Here is a 20,192-nt window from a genome sequence, read left to right on the forward strand (position 1 = left end):
ATAAATCTCATTACACTTAAAATAAGACTCATCACCAAAAAAGTAACTTGTTTTTAAACAACTCTCAACTCTTAAACAACTTGTTTCAAGCACATTTTTACTTGAAATAAGTAGCTCAATCTGCTGTGGAGCAAGTTTTTTTAAATATAAAAAAATAATAAGTGGCCATTACACAGAAAATAAAGTGTGAACTTGTCTGTGTCATACCTGGGAAGGGACTAGAGGCACCAATAACCATTCAGGAAAGGAGCACATCCCCCTGCCTCTCTGGCGGTGAATTGCACCGCGACAAAACACAACGCGATGGAGAGACGCAGAACTTCGAAAGATGCACGACAGCGTCGGGGCACCGGCGTAGTTACAGCGTGGAGCTTACGTAGAAGAATAAACCAGCCTTTACTCAAACCCAACTTTCAATCACAAAAAGCTGCGGGTTGTTATGCCTACTTGATGAAGGATTTCAGAGAGGATTTCAGAGATGAATCTGTTCAGGCAGATGTGAAATTGATAAGCAAGCTCACAGGCCAAACCAGAGACAATGTTTCACCAAGAAATGTTGGCTGGATGAAAATCTTACAAAAGAAGATACTAACTTATAATGTTAAAAAGCGAGGCTTCTTGGTACCAGCAGAGTCTATCTGTATTCTCTATGTATATTCTGATACTGCTAATAGATGAATAAAAATCAGACAACCCTCCACTGATTATACAATGAAAGTTAAAACATAAATTGTAGTTTTAGGTATCTCTACACTATATCCCACCTGATTCTAATTATTGGCTCATTATCAAGCAGCTGAAGCTTGTCAATGGGCTTGATAATGAGTTAATAATTAGAATCAGGTGTGTTATAGTGGGGAGATACCTATAACATGCAGGGCTGTAGCTCTGCAGCAGCAGGGTTGGAGACCACTGCTCTAGGCAATATATTTTAGAGCACATAGTTCATACATAGTTCATCCATATTTCAGTGCTCAAAGACTGACATGGATAGAGACCATGTCAATAGGCCACATGGTGCAGAATGTCTTGTCTTTAGATTTTAGCAGTATCAGTATAGTTAGTCATGTATTGCACAGGTATCAAAGTTAGACCATTCTTCAGGAAAACTTAGCTGAGCAACATTATATGGATAATATAATGATTAGACAACTTAAATCAAGCTTAGTAAAACAGGGAGTATACTAATGTTAGGTCACCCAGGAAAGTGTCTGGAGATAAGCAAACCAGTTCAAACAACCTGAGGGTCATCTGCATGTTTGAACATATTGCTGTTTATTGCAGTTATCTTGCCAGCTGTCTGTCTTTCAAAGAGTTTAGAGAATCAGTGTTTGGTGTGTTCAGTGTCACTATTCACCTCCACTGGGATTGAAAAAGCCAACAAACACACACCTCCTGCTTAATGAAAGGAAAAGTTTTGTCCAGTGGAATTAAATAAAGATCTTTCACTGAGCGAAAAAAAAAAGAAGACACTGAGGTTTGTTGTAAGTGAATATAACAAGTTTGTATTAGTGATCATATGAATCAGAACATTTTCAGAGACACAAACAGGATCAAGTGTGCAAGAAGGAAAAGAACACTTCTCATCTAAGTGGAAAAGTGGGTTAAACAAAGCACAGAGTTTACACATATCCACATCATAAATGTATAAGAACTATTTCATGGCAGAAAAAAAAAACATCTTAATTTCAAAAAGTTTACAAAGACTACACAAAATTGAATGAATGCAATAGTATTGACACAATATCCTTTTCTAGGTTGAGCTTATTAAATATGTATAGGTCTTTTTGTTTCTGCTACATTGCATATAAAAAATACAATAAAACAAAGAAAGACACAGAACACATGAGAACACACAGACACATATTCTCACACGTTTGTATCCAGTCAGAATCATCGTCCACAGTGTGACCAGTGTGAGTCCATGTGGGGAAGCAGAGTGAAAAAGTCTAAAAAGCAGTTCAAAAGCTACAGAGAGAGAGCAAAGCACCTTGTAGTCCATTGTGTGACAGGTGGCGAAGTGGAAGTGTTGAGTACAGATACATACTGTTATGGTGAAGATGTTAATGTGACAACCTGCTGGCCCAACAAAGCAAACACTACTTACTGAAAATCATGTTTTTGCCAAGAGAGAAATGTGAGGAGTTTAGATGATGACACTTAACATTGCTTCATTTATAACTTCATGCTGAAACGACGCTCGTCTACTGCTACCTACAGCCTTGTGAGTATAGAAGTTCAATAATCGCAAAACTGTCAGGGGAGCACGAAACTCATTTGCGTGCGTGGTACTCAACATGCAAGACAATATTAGAAATCAAACAGTTACTAGAATTCTTCTAGTAATTTTGACTTTCATATCCCATAATATCTCATCATTATGAGACAACTATCACATATTTGTGAGAAAAGAATCCTGGAATAATATAAGACAAAATGCTGATGTTGATTATGGTTTTTCAACATGAGCGCTTTGATACCTGTGGGATATGTAACCAAGCAGATTTACTCAACCCTTAACCACAGTGGAGACATAAAAAAAGCTGTTAATGGTTGTTTAGGAAAAGCACTAACAAATTAAACAGTGCATGAGCAAAAAGATTTTGACCTGCTACATGAGAATGTTTAGCTTGAGATAAAGACCTGATAATTATGAGGTAAACATCTTAAGAACTGTGATATATGCTAGCACCAAAATTAACAAATCAATCAATTAATCAGGCAGCAGGGTAAGCATGACTGATTGACAAGACTTCTTGAAAAAAACAAAAAAACAACAAAAACACAATAAGTAAAAACTGTAAAACGGATGTAAAAATGGGTCAAATTTGACCCTGGACAGTATGTAAGGGTTAATAGAAGCCTTTTTTTAAAGCTTGATTTGAGCATTATTTAAAGTTTAAAAATGTAAATTATTGACGGATCTTTTGGCCTGCTGGGCACAACAGAACAAACTGAAAAAAATCACCCTATAAAGTTGTAATAAGGAATGTGTTAGCAAAGAGTTGCCTATTCACACATCAGTGGACACAACACAAAGCAATGAATTGGCTCTTTAATTTTAACGTTTCTCTCTTTTGCTGTTAAATGCTCCACTGTGTTTACCAGCTGCTCTCTAACTGTGTCTGTCTGCTGTTATATCACAACTTTTTCACTAAAATAACTGCTTCTTCTGCTGAAAACAACACTGTGAGAGTGCTGCAAGTGAAACAAAACACTGACATGTAACTTCAGCCACTGCATCACTTTGAAAAATGCTAAAAAGTGGGCAAGGTGCTAAGGGGAACGGAGGGCAGGAGTTGCTCAGTGACATCCTCCGGCCAGAGGATGGATGGATGGATGGATATATAGATAGATAGATAAATAAATTAATACATTAATTAATAAATAAGGGAGGCATGGCAGTGACATCCTCTGTCCAGAGAAAAATAAATAAATAATAATACACATAAATACATCCAGAATTAATCTCAAACCTGTCCCTGTTTCACTTTTTTTTTAGCTTCAGGAACTAACAGTAACTAACAGCAGCACTGACCTGGTGGAGGAATTCTCTCAATCTGTGACTTTCCGCCACAAAATAACAGAAATCCTCTGAATGTCATCCTGTAGCTCTTAACACATGAAATGATGTAGTAACCCGAGCTCATCAGCAGACAGTTTCAGTAACAGTTATGCTACAATTTAACGTTTTGAGAAAAAGATTTTAGCAGCTGATAACTGCAGGAACAGACAGACAAAGAGGATGACTGTTGTTTTTGTGTCTGCCAGCTGTTTGTCCTCCTGCAGAGTCACAGATGGAGAGACTTCCTCCAGCAGGTCAGTTCTGCTGTTAGCTCCTGAAGCTAAAACTTATGGAAGTGTATTGCATTCACTTGAAAAAAAAGATTTTAGTTTTTCTGAATTAACAAGATCATTTAAAACAACAGACCCTTTCATTTCCTTCTTGAGAGCTCGATTTAATGGAAGCAAACATGGCCGCTTGTTTAGTTGAATCCAGTTTGACTTTGTTTTGGGTTTGAGACACTGGGAGATGCTCCTGTCTTTAACTCATATAGATGCTATTGTTATTAGTTTGTTGACTTTGTGGAAAAAAGGGAAAATGATCTTGTTAATTTAGAAAAAACAGGAAAAATTATTTAGAAAAACAGGAACAAATCTCATTAATTCAGAAAACCAGCTTTTTATTATTTTTCAAGTGAATGTAATATGCTTCTGTAACAACTATGTCAATCAGCACATATTTGAAAATGAGCGTGGGTGAGCTGCACAATTTAACACCTCACACTGAAGGTTTATTTTATCTCCCTGCCTTTTCAGGACTGATTTACTACAGGCGATGAAGAGGTTAACCAATGCAATGCTGATTTTAATCAATTCAGTGTCTAGCTCAATATTAAAACCAGCATTTATGTGTTTCATCACAATACAGTTGAAAAAAGTGTGCTGTATCTGTTTAAAGTTGTGACTCTCAAGAACTAAATAAGTGTAGACAGACTATGAGGCTCCAGGAACTTAAGGGGAACTGCAGATTTGGTTTGATCCATTTTTACTGTAAAAATATATTGATTAATGCTGATTTAAAAATGAATTACTTTCTAGTTTCTTCAGTATTGTTCTCTCATATTACCAGAAGCTGTCATAATTACAACCTATAGAAGTCATTATTAGGAGGAAATGTCTACTTTCTTAATGCAGACATTTCCATAGAAACAGCAGAGCATTGTGTGCATTCCTGTGCTCTCAATCCATCTCTGAACAAGACAAACAAACATCATGACTCCATTATATGAAACCTGTTTAAGAAGCCTGGCTTTCTCCTATATTACCAGCTCTCACGTTTATTATAAACCAGTTCTGTTGAGTTAAGACTGTACTGAGTTAGCAAGTCAGATAGGAGAGAAGGGAGAAGGACATTCTCCATGCATGTAAACAGCTTTTGACTCACTAAATGAATGCCAACAACTGTACAAGTCCTGAAAGGGGCTGTGTGTTTGGAGTCCCTGTAGTTCATTTGGAAGGATCCGTATCTTTAATGACCGGTTCTCTGTTCAGGTAGGTGGCCCAGTAGACAAGGTTAAAGCTTCCAAACAGCACAGGGAACATAATGCGGGAGATTCGGTCGATTTTGCTGACGCTGTTGAAGGTTTTCTTGTTTTGCTCAGGTTTGGTCTCTCCGCTCGTCTTGTTGGGATCACTTAGAGCACACTTGGAGATTGTGGGCAGCGTAGAGTCTTTAGTGATGTTGGGAGCGTAGTTAGCCACAGCCACAGCATACGCATTGTTCTTCTTCATGATGGATGCTTCCTTTTTCTGCAGGGAAAAATGCTTCAGGTTAGACATCTTTTGAAGTAAGTATTACAACTGTTGTGGTGACAATAAACCAGACAATATATTAAACCTAATTTACTGTTCAGTTTGGGTTCTTTTTTTATGCAGGAAATGTGGACTTTAATTGACAGAATACTAAATAATTGTATGTCTGAGTGGTGAATATGACTCCATTGCATTGATAGAATTAGTGATACGGAAATATCCTTTATACTGAATTTGTCATGGCAACAGGGAAACATAAGTAAGTTTGCAGCAAAACATCCTACTAAGATATAATCATATCATTTTATGGAAGAGCGCAACTGTCCCTACCTGTAAGATATGGTCAGAGGATTTAACTAACACATTTCATTTAGAAAGGATTAGATATGTGCTGAAAGGGGGGTAGACCTGTGAGTGATGGGGGATCCTGGTCAGCCTGTTATTGTTCTTATTGTCACTTTATGTTGCTTTTTTCCCTCTATTTTTAATTCTCTGTTTTTGTTTTGTTGTCTTATTTTGTTTTAATGTTAGTGTACTATATTTCTTTACTACCTTATTTGAATTACGAGTTATGGAGATGTTTTCTGAATGCATATGTGGAATGTAAGTTGGAATTTTTCAATACAAATAATACAATAAAAAAGTGCCTTTTAAAAAAAAAAAGAAGATATGAGAATATATAAAAACTTTGAATATCAGATGTCTGTAATATTAAGCTGTTGAAGTTGAGATTAATATCTGAACATATTCACACTAGAATGTATAGTTACATTACTTGGATCAGCCTTGTTAACTTCTCATCACACCTGATGGTCTGTAGTGATGTACATTGTACTGCAGTAACTTGCAGTATTAACTCATTTCTTCATTCAGTTTCATAAATGGGTATTTTCAAACTCAGTAGTTACAAGAACACTATCTGAACTGTTAGTGGTGAAATTTGTGTTTAACGTGACACTGGAAGAGAGATTTATTTTGTGAAGAATATACTGTTTAATATGGGTTAGTGGAGATTAAAAGTACACAATTTGCTCTGAAGAGGTTGTCCCTGTGCTGTTTCATACCCACAACCCCAAATAGACTGAATGAAGGTGATGCTAACCTACACCCAGTGTTACAACAGTTCAATTGAAACACAAACACTTCTGTGTCCATCTGTGTCGTTTTAGCCTCCAATGAAAGTCAGTCATTGTTGATTACTATGCAAAGTGATGCTATTGTATCATTAGCTTCATTATCACTTCTAAACCACCACCTGTCTCACAGTCATCTCTAAACTGCTCAAACACAGCTGCTGAACAGTACACTGCATCATACTGTAGCAGGGTGTCCAACAGGAGTAACACAGAGATGGTAAACACAGTCACACATGTATTCCTTCACAATTTAGATTTTTCAATTTCACCAAACCAGCATGTGTGGACATAGTGAGAACACACAGACTCCTCACAGAGGCACCCAGCCTCTTCCTTCACTCCATGCATCTTAGCTACATCACGTAGCTGTCTGATATGAAGATATGCAGACAAGTTGATGTGCAACACAGAAGGATGCTGCAAGCTGGATACATCATTTCCCCTCACGTCCATGGAAGTCAACACTTACGGTCTCTTGCCCCTGTAGTAATGGCAGTTCAAGTAACACTGGGATTCACCATCTGTCTTACTATCTTTTCCACTCCTCCCCTACTGTTTACAATGTGCATAATATTAGAATCATGATGTCTTGTGTTCTCTCTCAGGTGTACCTGGTCTGGTCTGATTGAGGGAATCTCAGTAAAGAAGGGACAGGAACCTTACCTCATTCTCCCTCCTGCTTTCTGGTCTTTGTAGCAGCAGTTGGTGTTTTATAACTGACATGCTTTAGTGTTTTGTCTTTGTTAGTTCTTTTTTCCCAGCTTTATTTCTGTTAGGTTTCATGTTGATTCAATTAGAGGGAAGAGTCCAGATCATAGTCTGTGTTACATGCTGTTGGAACATTTTTGAAGATTATTTCTGCAACTATTGTCTCCTTTGATTATGTTGGATGTCTTTTTGTAAGGAGGCTTTTCGGGGGTTGTAACATTATGAAATAAGATATTATTCATAATAGTTTATTTCAAAATGGCATACTTTCAGAATGGTGTTTTTCTGAATGCCCTTTATATTTCATAATGGCGTTTTTCAGCAGAATGACTCTATCTGCCAATCAGAGACAGTGGGTTGGACCTGCACGATGATTGGCTGATCCTTCTGCCTTTGGCTCTGACAAAGACTATTTTTTTGTTGACTTTTGTGTTGACTTTCGGTGGACAACCAGCTACATACGGCAACTCCACTATGACAAACTACTTTACCGTGCCAATATACATAGTCCACCAGTAGGTTTCCTCAGTTGCTAAATAATCCATAAACATATATACGTATATATGTTGATTAAATAATCCATAAACATATATACGTATATATGTTGATTAAATAATCCATAAACATATACGTATATATGTCAATGAAATAATCCATAAACATATATACGTATATATGTCTATGAAATAAACCATAGACATATATACGTATTTGTGTCTATGAAAAAAACTAGTGGCTCCTCTCATGCTATGTATAACACTGAACAGTTTTCTTGTTTTCACGACGCTTTCGCAACTAATTTCTTACTGACTCTACAGCACCACCTGGTGGTGGAATTTATACAACGCTTAACGATGAATGGACCAACTGCAATGTAAATTAATCCAATAAATAACTGTTTAGTGAAGTCAGGTCATGTTCCACCTCAGGTTTCAAGACAGGTAAAAGGTGACAGTTGTTCTGCTGTGCAACAAAAACTAAAATCAACATTCTTGCTGAAAAAGCTGCAGCTATCCCCACTCTTGCCTCTCCTTTTCATTTTGAGCCTGCACCGAAATGACTGTCACCTATATATGTAAAAGGATCTCAGGATGCATCGTTAATAAATTGCAATAAAACCATCAAATCAATCAGATTTAACAGTGAGTTATATTTAGACTCATTAATCCCCACATGGATAATATATCTAATCTGACAGTCAAGAAGGCAGCAGCCTGTTTGTATGTGCACTCTGTGCTCTGCTATATTATTTATTTGCCAATTAAACAAAACTAATAAATATCTCAGCCCTGATGTGCAGTTGTTACACAACCTGCTCCCTAAATGTGATGGATTCAAAGACAACTTACCAGTGTTTATTTAATAATGCAACGGTGCACCTGCAGCTTTTAATATCTACTAAAATCGAGGCTACGACTGACAAAGGCTCTTCCAAAACAGCCTATGATGAATTCTGTTTTAGTAAACAACTTAACCTTTGGCTATCAACATGGTGACAGACATGCTCTCACTTTTGAATCAAGTTTAGCATACAGTAAATAAGGTAAGGTAAGGTAGAATCTCTAAAATGATCTGTAATTATATAGCATCGTAGTAGTGAAGTGATACAAAATAAATACAAATGAAATATAATACTATATACAATAAACAATCTCTGTGTAAAATAATCTGCAATTGTATAAATCTACAATATACATAAATTCTTTATACAATATGCAAGTGTGCAATGTTCCTGGGATTAAACAGTAAGGACAGCCTCAGTCTTATTAGTAGGAGTGGGAGGTACTGGGAGGTACTGGGAGGTACTGGGAGGTACTGGGAGCTGTGGTGCTGTACAGTCTGGTGGCTGAACGTGCTCCTGAGCTGCCTCAGCTCAGCAGAGAGGATGAGAGGGATTGTCTATCATTACTAAATTTACTTCATTACTACTTTACTTAAATTGGTTTGGTTGGTTAAACTTCACAAAGAGAACCTCTGACGTGGCTTCACCTCCAGTCACTTAGGGTCTGATTTATTAAAGGTTTGACATCACCCGCAGTGCAAGCTGATCTACTAACGCTGCTCACTGAGGCTTGCTTCTTTCAACTGTGTAAGATAATACACGCTGTTCATTTAGTAGTAGTTACCAAACCTGGAGGTCATTTTGCTGATGGTAACTGTGTCTATAAATAATATGTTTGAAGGACAGGTATTAACCAGCTGTTACTGTGGAGAGGAGGAGACGGAGACACAATGACAGAATACACAGACAATGGGTTTTTTCCACCTGTGTTAATATTTTTTGGTTTTACTAACAGCTTTGACTTTGTCACAAATACTCTCCCATATAGCATTTTTTCTGGTAATATTTTTTAGTTGTTACTCAATATGTTTGTTAACCTCTTCCACTAGAACCCCTAATTCCATGGGCTCGAATTTCATTTCATTTAAGACACAAGCTCTGTTAAGATGCATCCTGTTGAGCAATTCTCTTGTTAGTGACAGCTCTACCTTCTCATTGACAACACTCTTTCCATCCCAGGCCCAGCCTCGCTTGGTGAAGTAGTTGACGGTGGCAAATTCAATGAGTGCAGAGAAGACAAAGGCGTAGCAGACAGCGATGAACCAGTCCATAGCTGTAGCGTAGGCCACCTTTGGTAGTGAATTACGGGCGCTAATACTCAGAGTGGTCATCGTGAGTACTGTAGTCACACCTAGAAAGAGAGGGAAAAAGCATGTCAAAAAATATATGATGGTCAGTAAAAGAGAATACATTCACTTAAAAACAAATGTTACAGGCACATGTTAGTAACTGCCTCTAAATGTGTCATTCTGACTTCCAAAAGAATGTTTAGAAGCCTTAATGAAATGTGTGTGTTGAAATGTGTTCTGGGATCCTTCAACAGAATCTCATGGCAGTGTGTGAAATAGTCATGAAATAAACTTATAGATTCATGTACATGGACATGAATTTCTTTTGGGACACTCAGCATGAATTAAAACTAATGGATTTCAATTTGAAGTATCTTTTCTACCTGCAGTACTTTTTTCTGTCAGTCAGGATTCAGAAACTGCACGTAGCACTTTTGTCACTTTTTTCCTGTATATTTGAGTTACAGTAGATCTTGGGTAAGAAGTTCATATTTCTGCTTTAATTTGGTCGTTTTAGTTTGAATAAAGCATACTCCATATTTTCCCTTTAATTGTGTGTAATCAACCTTGAAATCTCTTGTTAGTGATGGTTATGGCAGCTGGGAAGAGGAAGCTTGGAAGCTGTTTATAGCATGTTTGGATCTCTCTGTTATTTCCTACCATCATCTGACATACTGTAGGTCAATAGATAGATTACTTTTCCTTGCAGGTAAGGTAAGGTAAGGTAAGGTAAGGTAAGGTAAGGTAAGGTAAGGTAAGGTAAGGTAAGGTAAGGTAAGGTAAAGTAAGGTAAGGTAAGGTAAGGTAAGGTAAGGTAAGGTAAGGTAAAGTAGGGTAAGGTAAGGTAAGGTAAGGTAAGGTGAAGTAGGGTAAGGTAAGGTAAGGTAAAGTAGAGTAAGGTAAGGTAAGGTAAAGTAGGGTAGGGTAAGGTAAGGTAAGGTACGGTAAAGTAGGGTAAGGTAAGGTAAGGTAAAGTAAAGTAGGGTAAGGTGAGGTAAGGTAAAGTAAGGTAAGGTAAGGTAAGTTAAGGTAAGGTAAGGTAAGGTGAAGTAGGGTAAGGTAAGGTAAGGTAAAGTAGAGTAAGGTAAGGTAAGGTAAGGTAAAGTAGGGTAAGGTAAGGTAAAGTAGGGTAAGGTAAGGTAAAGTAGGGTAAGGTAAGGTAAAGTAAGGTAAGGTAAAGTAGGGTAAGGTAAGGTAAAGTAAAGTAGGGTAAGGTAAGGTAAGTTAAGGTAAGGTAAGGTAAGGTAAGGTGAAGTAGGGTAAGGTAAGGTAAGGTAAAGTAGTGTATGGTAAGGTAAAATAGGGTAAGGTAAGGTAAAGTAGGGTACGGTAAGGTAAAGTAGGGTAAGGTAAGGTAAAGTAGGGTAAGGTAAGGTAAGGTAAAGTAGGGTAAGGTAAGATAAAGTAGGGTAAGGTAAGGTAGGGTAAGGTAAGGTAAAGTAGGGTAAGGTAAGGTAAAGTAAGGTAAAGTAGGGTAAGGTAAGGTAAAGTAAGGTAAAGTAGGGTAAGGTAAGGTAAGGTAATGTAAGGTAAGGTAAAGTAAAGTAGGGTAAGGTAAGGTAAGGTAAGGTGAAGTAGGGTAAGGTAAGGTAAGGTAAGGTAAAGTAGAGTAAGGTAAGGTAAGGTAAGGTAAATTAGGGTAGGGTAAGGTAAGGTAAGGTAAAGTAGGGTAAGGTAAGGTAAAGTAAAGTAGGGTAAGGTAAGGTAAGGTAAAGTAGGGTAGGGTAAGGTAAGGTAAGGTAAGGTAAAGTAGGGTAAGGTAAGGTAAGGTAAAGTAGGGTAAGGTAAGGTAAGGTAAAGTAGGGTAAGGTAAGGTAAAGTAGGGTAAGGTAAGGTAAAGTAAAGTAGGGTAAGGTAAGGTAAGGTAAAGTAGGGTAAGGTAAGGTAAGGTAAAGTAGTGTATGGTAAGGTAAAGTAGGGTAAGGTAAGGTAAAGTAGGGTACGGTAAGGTAAAGTAGGGTAAGGTAAGGTAAAGTAGGGTAAGGTAAGATAAAGTAGGGTAAGGTAAGGTAGGGTAAGGTAAGGTAAAGTAAGGTAAAGTAGGGTAAGGTAAGGTAAAGTAAGGTAAAGTAGGGTAAGGTAAGGTAAAGTAGGGTAAGGTAAGGTAAAGTAAGGTACGGTAAAGTAGGGTAAGGTAGTGTATGGTAAGGTAAAGTAGGGTAAGGTAAGGTAAAGTAGGGTACGGTAAGGTAAAGTAGGGTAAGGTAAGGTAAAGTAGGGTAAGGTAAGGTAAAGTAGGGTAAGGTAAGATAAAGTAGGGTAAGGTAAGGTAGGGTAAGGTAAGGTAAAGTAGAGTAAGGTAAGGTAAAGTAAGGTAAAGTAGGGTAAGGTAAGGTAAAGTAAGGTAAAGTAGGGTTAGGTAAGGTAAAGTAAGGTAAAGTAGGGTAAGGTAAGGTAAGGTAAGGTAAAGTAGGGTAAGGTAGGGTAAGGTGGAAAAAAAACTTCCTTGTGCACTGTCATCAAGTGGTATAATTTATGGATAACAGAAAAAAGAATATATCATAAGAAATGTGGACTGCTGATGACTTTCACAGTATTCTGTATTTGAAGTGAAACTGACACATGCTGTCACTGACTTTAATGGAACTTTTAATGGAAGACATTTTCTCTCTCATTCCCCGACTGATAGAGGAGCTGTGGCTGCCAGAGAAGCATGAACACACATACATGCCTGAACACACCTCTTTTAGGTAAGGTAAGGTAAGGTAAGGTAAGGTAAGGTAAGGTAAGGTAAGGTAAGGTAAGGTAAAGTAGGGTAAGGTAAGGTAAGGTAAGGTAAGGTAAGGTAAGGTAAGGTAAGGTAAGGTAAAGTAGGGTACGGTAAGGTAAGGTAAGGTAAGGTAAGGTAAGGTAAGGTAAGGTAAGGTAAAGTAGGGTACGGTAAGGTAAGGTAGGGTAAGGTAAGGTAAGGTAAGGTAAGGTAAGGTAAGGTAAAGTAAGGTAAGGTAAAGTAGGGTAAGGTAAGGTAAGGTAAAGTAGGGTACGGTAAGGTAAGGTAGGGTAAGGTAAGGTAAGGTAGGGTAAGGTAAGGTAAGGTAAAGTAGGGTAAGGTAAGGTAAGGTAAGGTAAGGTAAAGTAGGGTAGGGTAAGGTAAGGTAATGTAAGGTAAGGTAAGGTAAAGTAGGGTAAGGTAAGGTAAGGTAAAGTAGGGTAGGGTAGGGTAAGTAAGGTAACGTAAGGTAAGGTAAGGTAAAGTAGGGTAAGGTAAGGTAAGGTAAAGTAAGGTAAGGTAAGGTAGGGTAAGGTAAGGTAAGGTAAAGTAGGGTAAGGTGAGGTAGGGTAAGGTAAGGTAAAGTAGGGTACGGTAAGGTAAGGTAAAGTAGGGTAAGGTAAGGTAAGGTAGGGTAAGGTAAGGTAAGGTAAAGTAGGGTAAGGTAAGGTAAGGTAAAGTAGGGTAGGGTAAGGTAAGGTAATGTAAGGTAAGGTAAGGTAAAGTAGGGTAAGGTAAGGTAAAGTAGGGTAGGGTAGGGTAGGGTAAGTAAGGTAACGTAAGGTAAGGTAAGGTAAGGTAAAGTAGGGTAAGGTAAGGTAAAGTAAGGTAAGGTAAGGTAGGGTAAGGTAAGGTAAAGTAGGGTAAGGTAAGGTAAAGTAGGGTAAGGTGAGGTAAGGTAAGGTAAAGTAGGGTAAGGTAAGGTAAAGTAGGGTAAGGTAAGGTAAGGTAGGGTAAGGTAAGGTAAAGTAGGGTAAAGTAAGGTAAAGTAGGGTAAGGTAGAGTAAGGTAAGGTAAAGTAAGGTAAAGTAGGGTAAGATAAGGTAAAGTAGGGTAAGGTAAGGTAAAGTAAGGTAAAGTAGGGTAAGGTAAGGTAAAGTAGGGTAAGGTAAGGTAAAGTAAGGTAAAGTAGGATAAGGTAAGGAAAAGTAGGGTAAGGTAGGGTAAGGTTAGGTAAAGTAAGGTAAGGTAAGGTAAAGTAGGGTAAGGTAAGGTAGGGTAAGGTAAAATAGGGTACGGTAAAGTAGGGTAAGGTAAGGTAAAGTAGGGTAAGGTAGAGTAAGGTAAGGTCAAGTAAGGTAAAGTAGGGTAAGATAAGGTAAAGTAGGGTAAGGTAGGGTAAGGTAAGGTAAAGTAGGGTAAAGTAGGGTAAGGTAAAGTAGGGTAAGGTAAGGTAAAGTAGGGTAAGGTATGGTAAGGTAAGGTAAGGTAAAGTAGGGTAAGGTAAGGTAGGGTAAGGTAAAATAGGGTAAGGTAAAGTAGGGTAAGGTAAGGTAAAGTAGGGTAAGGTAGAGTAAGGTAAGGTCAAGTAAGGTAAAGTAGGGTAAGATAAGGTAAAGTGGGGTAAGATAGGGTAAGGTAAGGTAAAGTAAGGTAAAGTAGGGTAAGGTAAGGTAAAGTAGGGTAAGGTAAGGTAAAGTAGGGTAAGGTAAAGTAGGGTAAGGTAAGGTAAAGTAGGGTAAGGTATGGTAAGGTAAGGTAAGGTAAGGTAGGGTAAGGTGGAAAAAAAACTTCCTTGTGCACTGTCATCAAGTGGTATAATTTATGGATAACAGAAAAAAGAATATATCATAAGAAATTCTGTATTTGAAGTGAAACTGACACATGCTGTCACTGACTTTAATGGAACTTTTAATGGAAGACATTTTCTCTCATTCACCGACTGATAGAGGAGCTGTGGCTGCCAGAGAAGCATGAACACACATACATGCCTGAACACACATCTTCCACTTCCATATTTCAACATGTGTCATGAGTAAAAAAAATCACTGTCAACCTTTTAATTTTGATTTTACTAATCATTAATATATTTAACATGGAATTAATAATAATAATAATAATAATAATAATAATAATAATAATAATAATAATAATAACTTATTAATATAGCACCTTTTAATGAACAGATACAGAGGCCATGTACTTCTGTCACCACACCAACCTCCTATCAACCACATTTGAATTTAAACCACATCTGAGTCCTTATGGAGGCTCTACAGAACAATGTGAGCAGAAAGGCCCTAAGCTGACCAGCAATGGAATGCAGTGTAAAAGTACTGCAATTCAGACCATTGAGTCTCTCTACTGTTCTTTGTATAGAAAACCATCATGTCCTCCAAACTCAGCAAGAAAATATATTGCTTGTATTTGCCTTCAAAAACTATTCATATTCTTATATGTTTTCTGATCAGTGTTGGTTGGTCGGTAATTCAACTTGAAACACACTTAAAACACAACCTGAACTAAACCAAAAAGTTAAACCTTTATACATATTTTAGATTTTGTTTTATATACCAATAGAACGCTTAGAAACATCTTGGAAATTAATCATTTATTGGAAATGATGGACTCACAGAATTAAGAATAACCAAAAAGGTTTATGAGGACTCAAATAGACCACGTGCCTCAAAGCACTTGGGGGTCTCTCTCATACCATCAGCCATCAGACTGTACAACAGCACACCTCCCAGTACCTCCCACTCCCACTAATGTATTGTATATTTATTGTTTATTATATATAGTATTTGGAAATTGTTTTATTGTAGATCGTTTTTAATTGAATTTTTTATCACTTTTCAAGAATACTGTGTCAATTTCTAGGGGGATCAATAAAGTGACCCTACCCTATAAATGACCTGATTAGTTTTTGAAGTGTAACCAGAAGATTACCTTCAGCTTTACCTTGAATTTGACTTTGTCCAGCACTCTTGTCCATGTTGCTGAGATGTTGCTGGAGATATTCATGGTCCCCTATGTGTCTGATAAACCTGTAGCTGTATCACTCCACGGTCACAAGTGTGCAAACAAGATATCATCTCATGTATACACTGACATGGAATGTGTGGAGTACATTCATGTTGCCAGGAGCATTATGACTTTAATGAAATAAAACCAACACATTGGGTCCAGTTTCCATCCTCTGGATCTTTTTTTTGTGCCTTTAAATAATGATAAGATCAAGGCTTTATTGTGCTGTTTAGGAATTCAAAAGAGTAGTAATTGGGAGGACTCTGAAAATGTGAAGGATTAAAGTAGTAATGCAGCAATCTAATCAGGGCCAGGAAGTGTTTCATGCTGGTGAAGGTGCCTCTTTCCTTATCCAAATTGGGAATATTTCTGACAGCCCTCTAGTCTCTTTATTCCTGATGCTTTGATGAAAATGAAACTCCTACCTCACAGCCTCAACAAAAAGTGAACATTAGCAGTTTCATGAAGACATATTCATTGCAGAAATGATGTAATGAACTGCTTTCTATTATGTTTGCATTTGTTGCGGTTTGAGTGTCACATTAACCTGTCACCTTCAGTACCCTGGACAGTGCCGCAGAGGAGCCGCGGAGAGGCCGCACGCTGAGTGCGTCTGCGCTCAGAGCTTATTAGGACCTGATGTGCTTCACCTGGGAGACGCCACTGAGAGAAAGCCACTCTCGCCACACAGAACTTTTCCCCCTACCCTTTCCCCTGATTTTATAGTTGTTAAAGTATAGTAAATAAAGTAACGAATTTTGTACCTGCAACTTCGACTCCTCCTATATCCGCACCTTACATTTTGGTGCCGAAACCCCGAGAGAAGAAACAAAAAGAACGCATGACAGCTGAAGACGCGGACAATAGGACAAAGCAACAATGTCGAACCTGCAAAGACAAAAGAAACTAAGGGGAGCAGTACGGGCCGCTACGACACGACTCTTGGACAAGATTGATCGGGAGGTTGGAAAAGAAGATCCCAGCATAGATTTGCTGGATGAATACTTGGAACATCTGACGGCGAGAGAAAGGGCTTTGTTGGATAGTGACCATGACATAGAAGCGGAGACAGCAGTGGATGATTTGGAAGATGAGGTTAATTCAACCTTTGAATACATGGATCGAATCATATCAAGAAAGACCAGGATAAAACGCATCCTGAGAAATACGGACGACAATCAGAGCGCAGCTTCAGTGGCTTCCCAATATTCAAACAATGAGGTGAGAAGATTTCCAGCAGTCAAGTTGCCAAAATTGGTCATGGAGAAGTTTTCCGGAGATGTCAGTAAGTGGCAGAGTTTTTGGAGCCAGTTTGAGACAGCAGTTGACAATAATGCAAGTCTAACCAAGTCTGATAAATTTACCTATTTGAAATCGTTTTTATATGGCACAGCAGCTAATGTAGTTATGGGACTTTCTTTATCAGACGAAAATTATGACAATGCAAAGAAAATGCTTATCAGCCGATTTGGGCGTAAAGATCTCATCATAAATGCGCATATGAATAAGCTATTAAATCTGGCACCAGTAAAAAAGGCCTGGGATGTCGCAGCTTTACGCAGGCTATATGATGACATCGAGATACAAGTGCGCAGTTTAGGCTCAATGGGAGTAGTCTCTGACAGTTATGGCAACTTGCTCTGCCCTATTCTCATGAAGATGATACCAGAAGAAATGGCTTTGCAGTTCACCCGTCAAAACGGTAGTGAAAGAGATGATGCAAATAATGACAACACGTTCAGTGTCCAAAGCCTGATGACCTTCTTCCAAAAAGAGGTTGAAAGTCGTGAAAGAACAGCTAATCTCACCCAGAATGTGCAACAACCAGATAAAGAGAAACAATGGGAAAGGCCCTATGCGGAGAAGAGAATACCGGAAAAAAGGAGATCTTACACAGCCTCTACAGCCTCGTTCCACGCTGTCAGTTTCAGAGATGAGCCAAGGTGCGTATTCTGTGGAGGAAACAATCATAGATCTAAGAACTGTACAGAACTGACTCTTGAACTGAGGAGAGAAAAATTGAGAAAAGAAGGAAAGTGTTTTGTGTGTTTAGGTAGCAGACATATAGCGCGTAATTGTAAGACGCAGGGAATTACCTGTGAAGAATGTGGACGAAGACACCACAAAGTAGTCTGCCCTCAATTATCCAATCAACAGGAAAAACACACAGAAGAGAGACAAGAAAACACACAGCAACTTGTCCGAAATCTTACAACAGATGCAGTGATAGCAAGTGCAGCTCCCAGTAGTTCCATGAGTAGTACAGTTTTACTCCAAACAGCTACCGTTTGGATAGACGCACCCACTCAAAGTCAGGTGGCTAGATGTCTTTTGGATGGAGGTAGCTCACGTAGTTTTATTCGAGAAGACATATCCAGAGCACTTAACCTGCCAGTAATAGGTAAAGAAACACTGAATGTTTTTGTATTTGGCTCCAAAACACCTCAAAGACTGATGTGCAAGAAGGTGAAGGTGCGTTTAAGGAACATCAGAAATAATCAGAATATCGAAGTTCAGCTCCTGGAGACGCCCAAGGTGAGCTCTTCAATTATTAAAATGGCAAATGAAACGATAAGAAATGATTTGGAGTCAAAAGGAATGCCTATGGCGGATGTTCCCGTGAGAGGAATGGAATCAGAAGAACTGGGAGTCCTAATTGGAGGAGACCAGTACTGGAGAATTGTCACTGGCAAAATGGAAAAGCTGGAAGACGGACTTGTTGCGCTGGAGAGTGTGTTTGGATGGCTTGTGCAAGGAGAAGTCACCACACTGAATATTGTCACCGAAGCTGTTGACGTTGAACTGCTGCATGTCTGTGTGGAGCAAGACCAAGCGCTCTCCAACCAGTTGCGCAGTTTTTGGGAACTGGAGTCACTCGGAATAGGTAAGGAAGAGTTACATTCCGAGACAGATGAAACAGTTCTGAAAAGATTTGAAGAAACTGTGAAGTTTGTTGACGGCAGATATGAAGTCCGACTGCCCTGGAAAAATGAGCATGTAACTATGTCCTCAAATTATGTTACAGCTAAAAGCAGATTTGATAATCTAATGAGAAGGCTTAAAATTAATCCAACTCTTTTTGAAAGATATGACGCTGTTATTCAAAACTATTTAAAAGAAGATATAGTGGAAATAGTCAATGATAATGTGACAAATGACCCAGTGTACTATTTACCACATCATCCAGTCATAAAAGAAGACAGAGCTACGACAAAATTAAGAGTTGTATTCGATGCCTCCTCTCATGAGAAATTTAGCTGCTCATTAAACGAATGTCTGCTTATAGGTCCAAATTTAAATCCTGACCTTTTGAACATTCTGATCAAATTCAGACAATATCCAGTAGCTGTAATGGCAGATATTAAGTCAGCCTTTCTGCAAATCTCCCTCGACAAAAGAGACAGAGATGCACTGCGATTTCTCTGGACAGATGACAAGCTGATGTCGCAAAGGGAGATAAAGGTGAAAACACTCAGGATGACCAGAGTCCCGTTTGGAGTGTCATCGAGTCCTTTTCTGTTGGCAGCTACTGTACGACACCATCTAAAACAACATGAAGAAGAAAATCCTGAAGTGGCACGGACAATAAAAGAATGTCTTTATGTGGATGATTTCATAAGTGGAGCCGACAGCAGTGACGCAGCGGAAGAGCTGTGTGTAAAGGCCAGAGAAATCATGGCAAGTGCGGGGATGGATCTTTGTAAGTGGAAAACAAACAGTCCTGAACTTCAACAAAAATGGTCACAGGAACAACAGGAACAAGGGAAGGATTCCACTCCATTAAAGGTCCTGGGCCTTGTCTGGAAAAGTGAAACGGATGAATTCGTCTTTGAAATGGCGGAGGTGATGAATTATGTCAAGGATAAAAAACTCACAAAAAGAGCAGTACTCCAAACAGCATCAAGAATATTCGATCCCATTGGCTTCTTGTCTCCATTTATTATTAGAGCAAAAATCATGTTTCAAGAAATGTGGGAAAGAGGCTTGGATTGGGATGAAGAGCTGCCGACGGATTTGGCCACATGCTGGAAGGAATGGTGTGAGGAACTGCAAGATGTGAGTAAAGTGTCAATTAACAGACGTTATGATAAACAATTAAATCAGAACAAAAACTCTCAAGAAATGCAAGAAATTCATGTGTTTTGTGACGCTAGTGAACGAGCCTACTGTGCCGCTGCGTATCTACGCACGACTGAATCGGATGGAACGAACACTGTGAGTTTAATCTCTGCCAAAACTAAAGTGTCTCCACTGAAACGAGTGACTCTGCCCCGACTGGAACTGCTGGGAGCCCTCATCGGCGCTAGACTTGGTAATTATTTGAGTAACATCTTAAGTCTGAACAATGTTAGATGTCATTTCTGGACTGACTCGATGATTACCGTTCATTGGATTAAAAGCACAGCAAGACAATGGAAGCCGTTCGTGGCTAACAGAGTAGCAGAAATCCAGAGTCTTACGCTGCCAGAAAACTGGAGACACTGCAAGGGAAAAGAAAATCCTGCTGATCACGGAACTCGGGGACTCAAATCAGAGGTACTCGCAGTTGACACGCTGTGGTGGAACGGGCCGAGTTGGTTACGCACAGCCGACGTGACATCTGCGGACGAAACAAACACGCCTCTACTGACTGGTGAGTGTATCGCTCAAAATCAGATAATAGAAGATGAAGAGGATGTTTGTTCTGTAACTGAGCCCATTCTAAAACTGGAAAAGCACAGCAG

General features: G+C 38.7%; 1 protein-coding gene across 1 annotated transcript in view; it reads right to left on the minus strand.

Moving 5' to 3' along the window:
• Positions 1–5,010: 5,010 nt before the first annotated feature.
• gabra2a (gamma-aminobutyric acid type A receptor subunit alpha2a) overlaps positions 5,011–20,192 on the minus strand; it is a 62,876-nt gene continuing 47,694 nt past the window's right edge. Inside the window, 2 exon segments of the mRNA XM_062439852.1 lie at positions 5,011–5,313; positions 9,651–9,853. Coding sequence (XP_062295836.1) covers positions 5,011–5,313; positions 9,651–9,853 — 506 coding nt within the window.

This window comes from Scomber scombrus, chromosome 19, assembly GCF_963691925.1.
Source record: "Scomber scombrus chromosome 19, fScoSco1.1, whole genome shotgun sequence".
Lineage (NCBI taxonomy): Eukaryota > Metazoa > Chordata > Actinopteri > Scombriformes > Scombridae > Scomber > Scomber scombrus.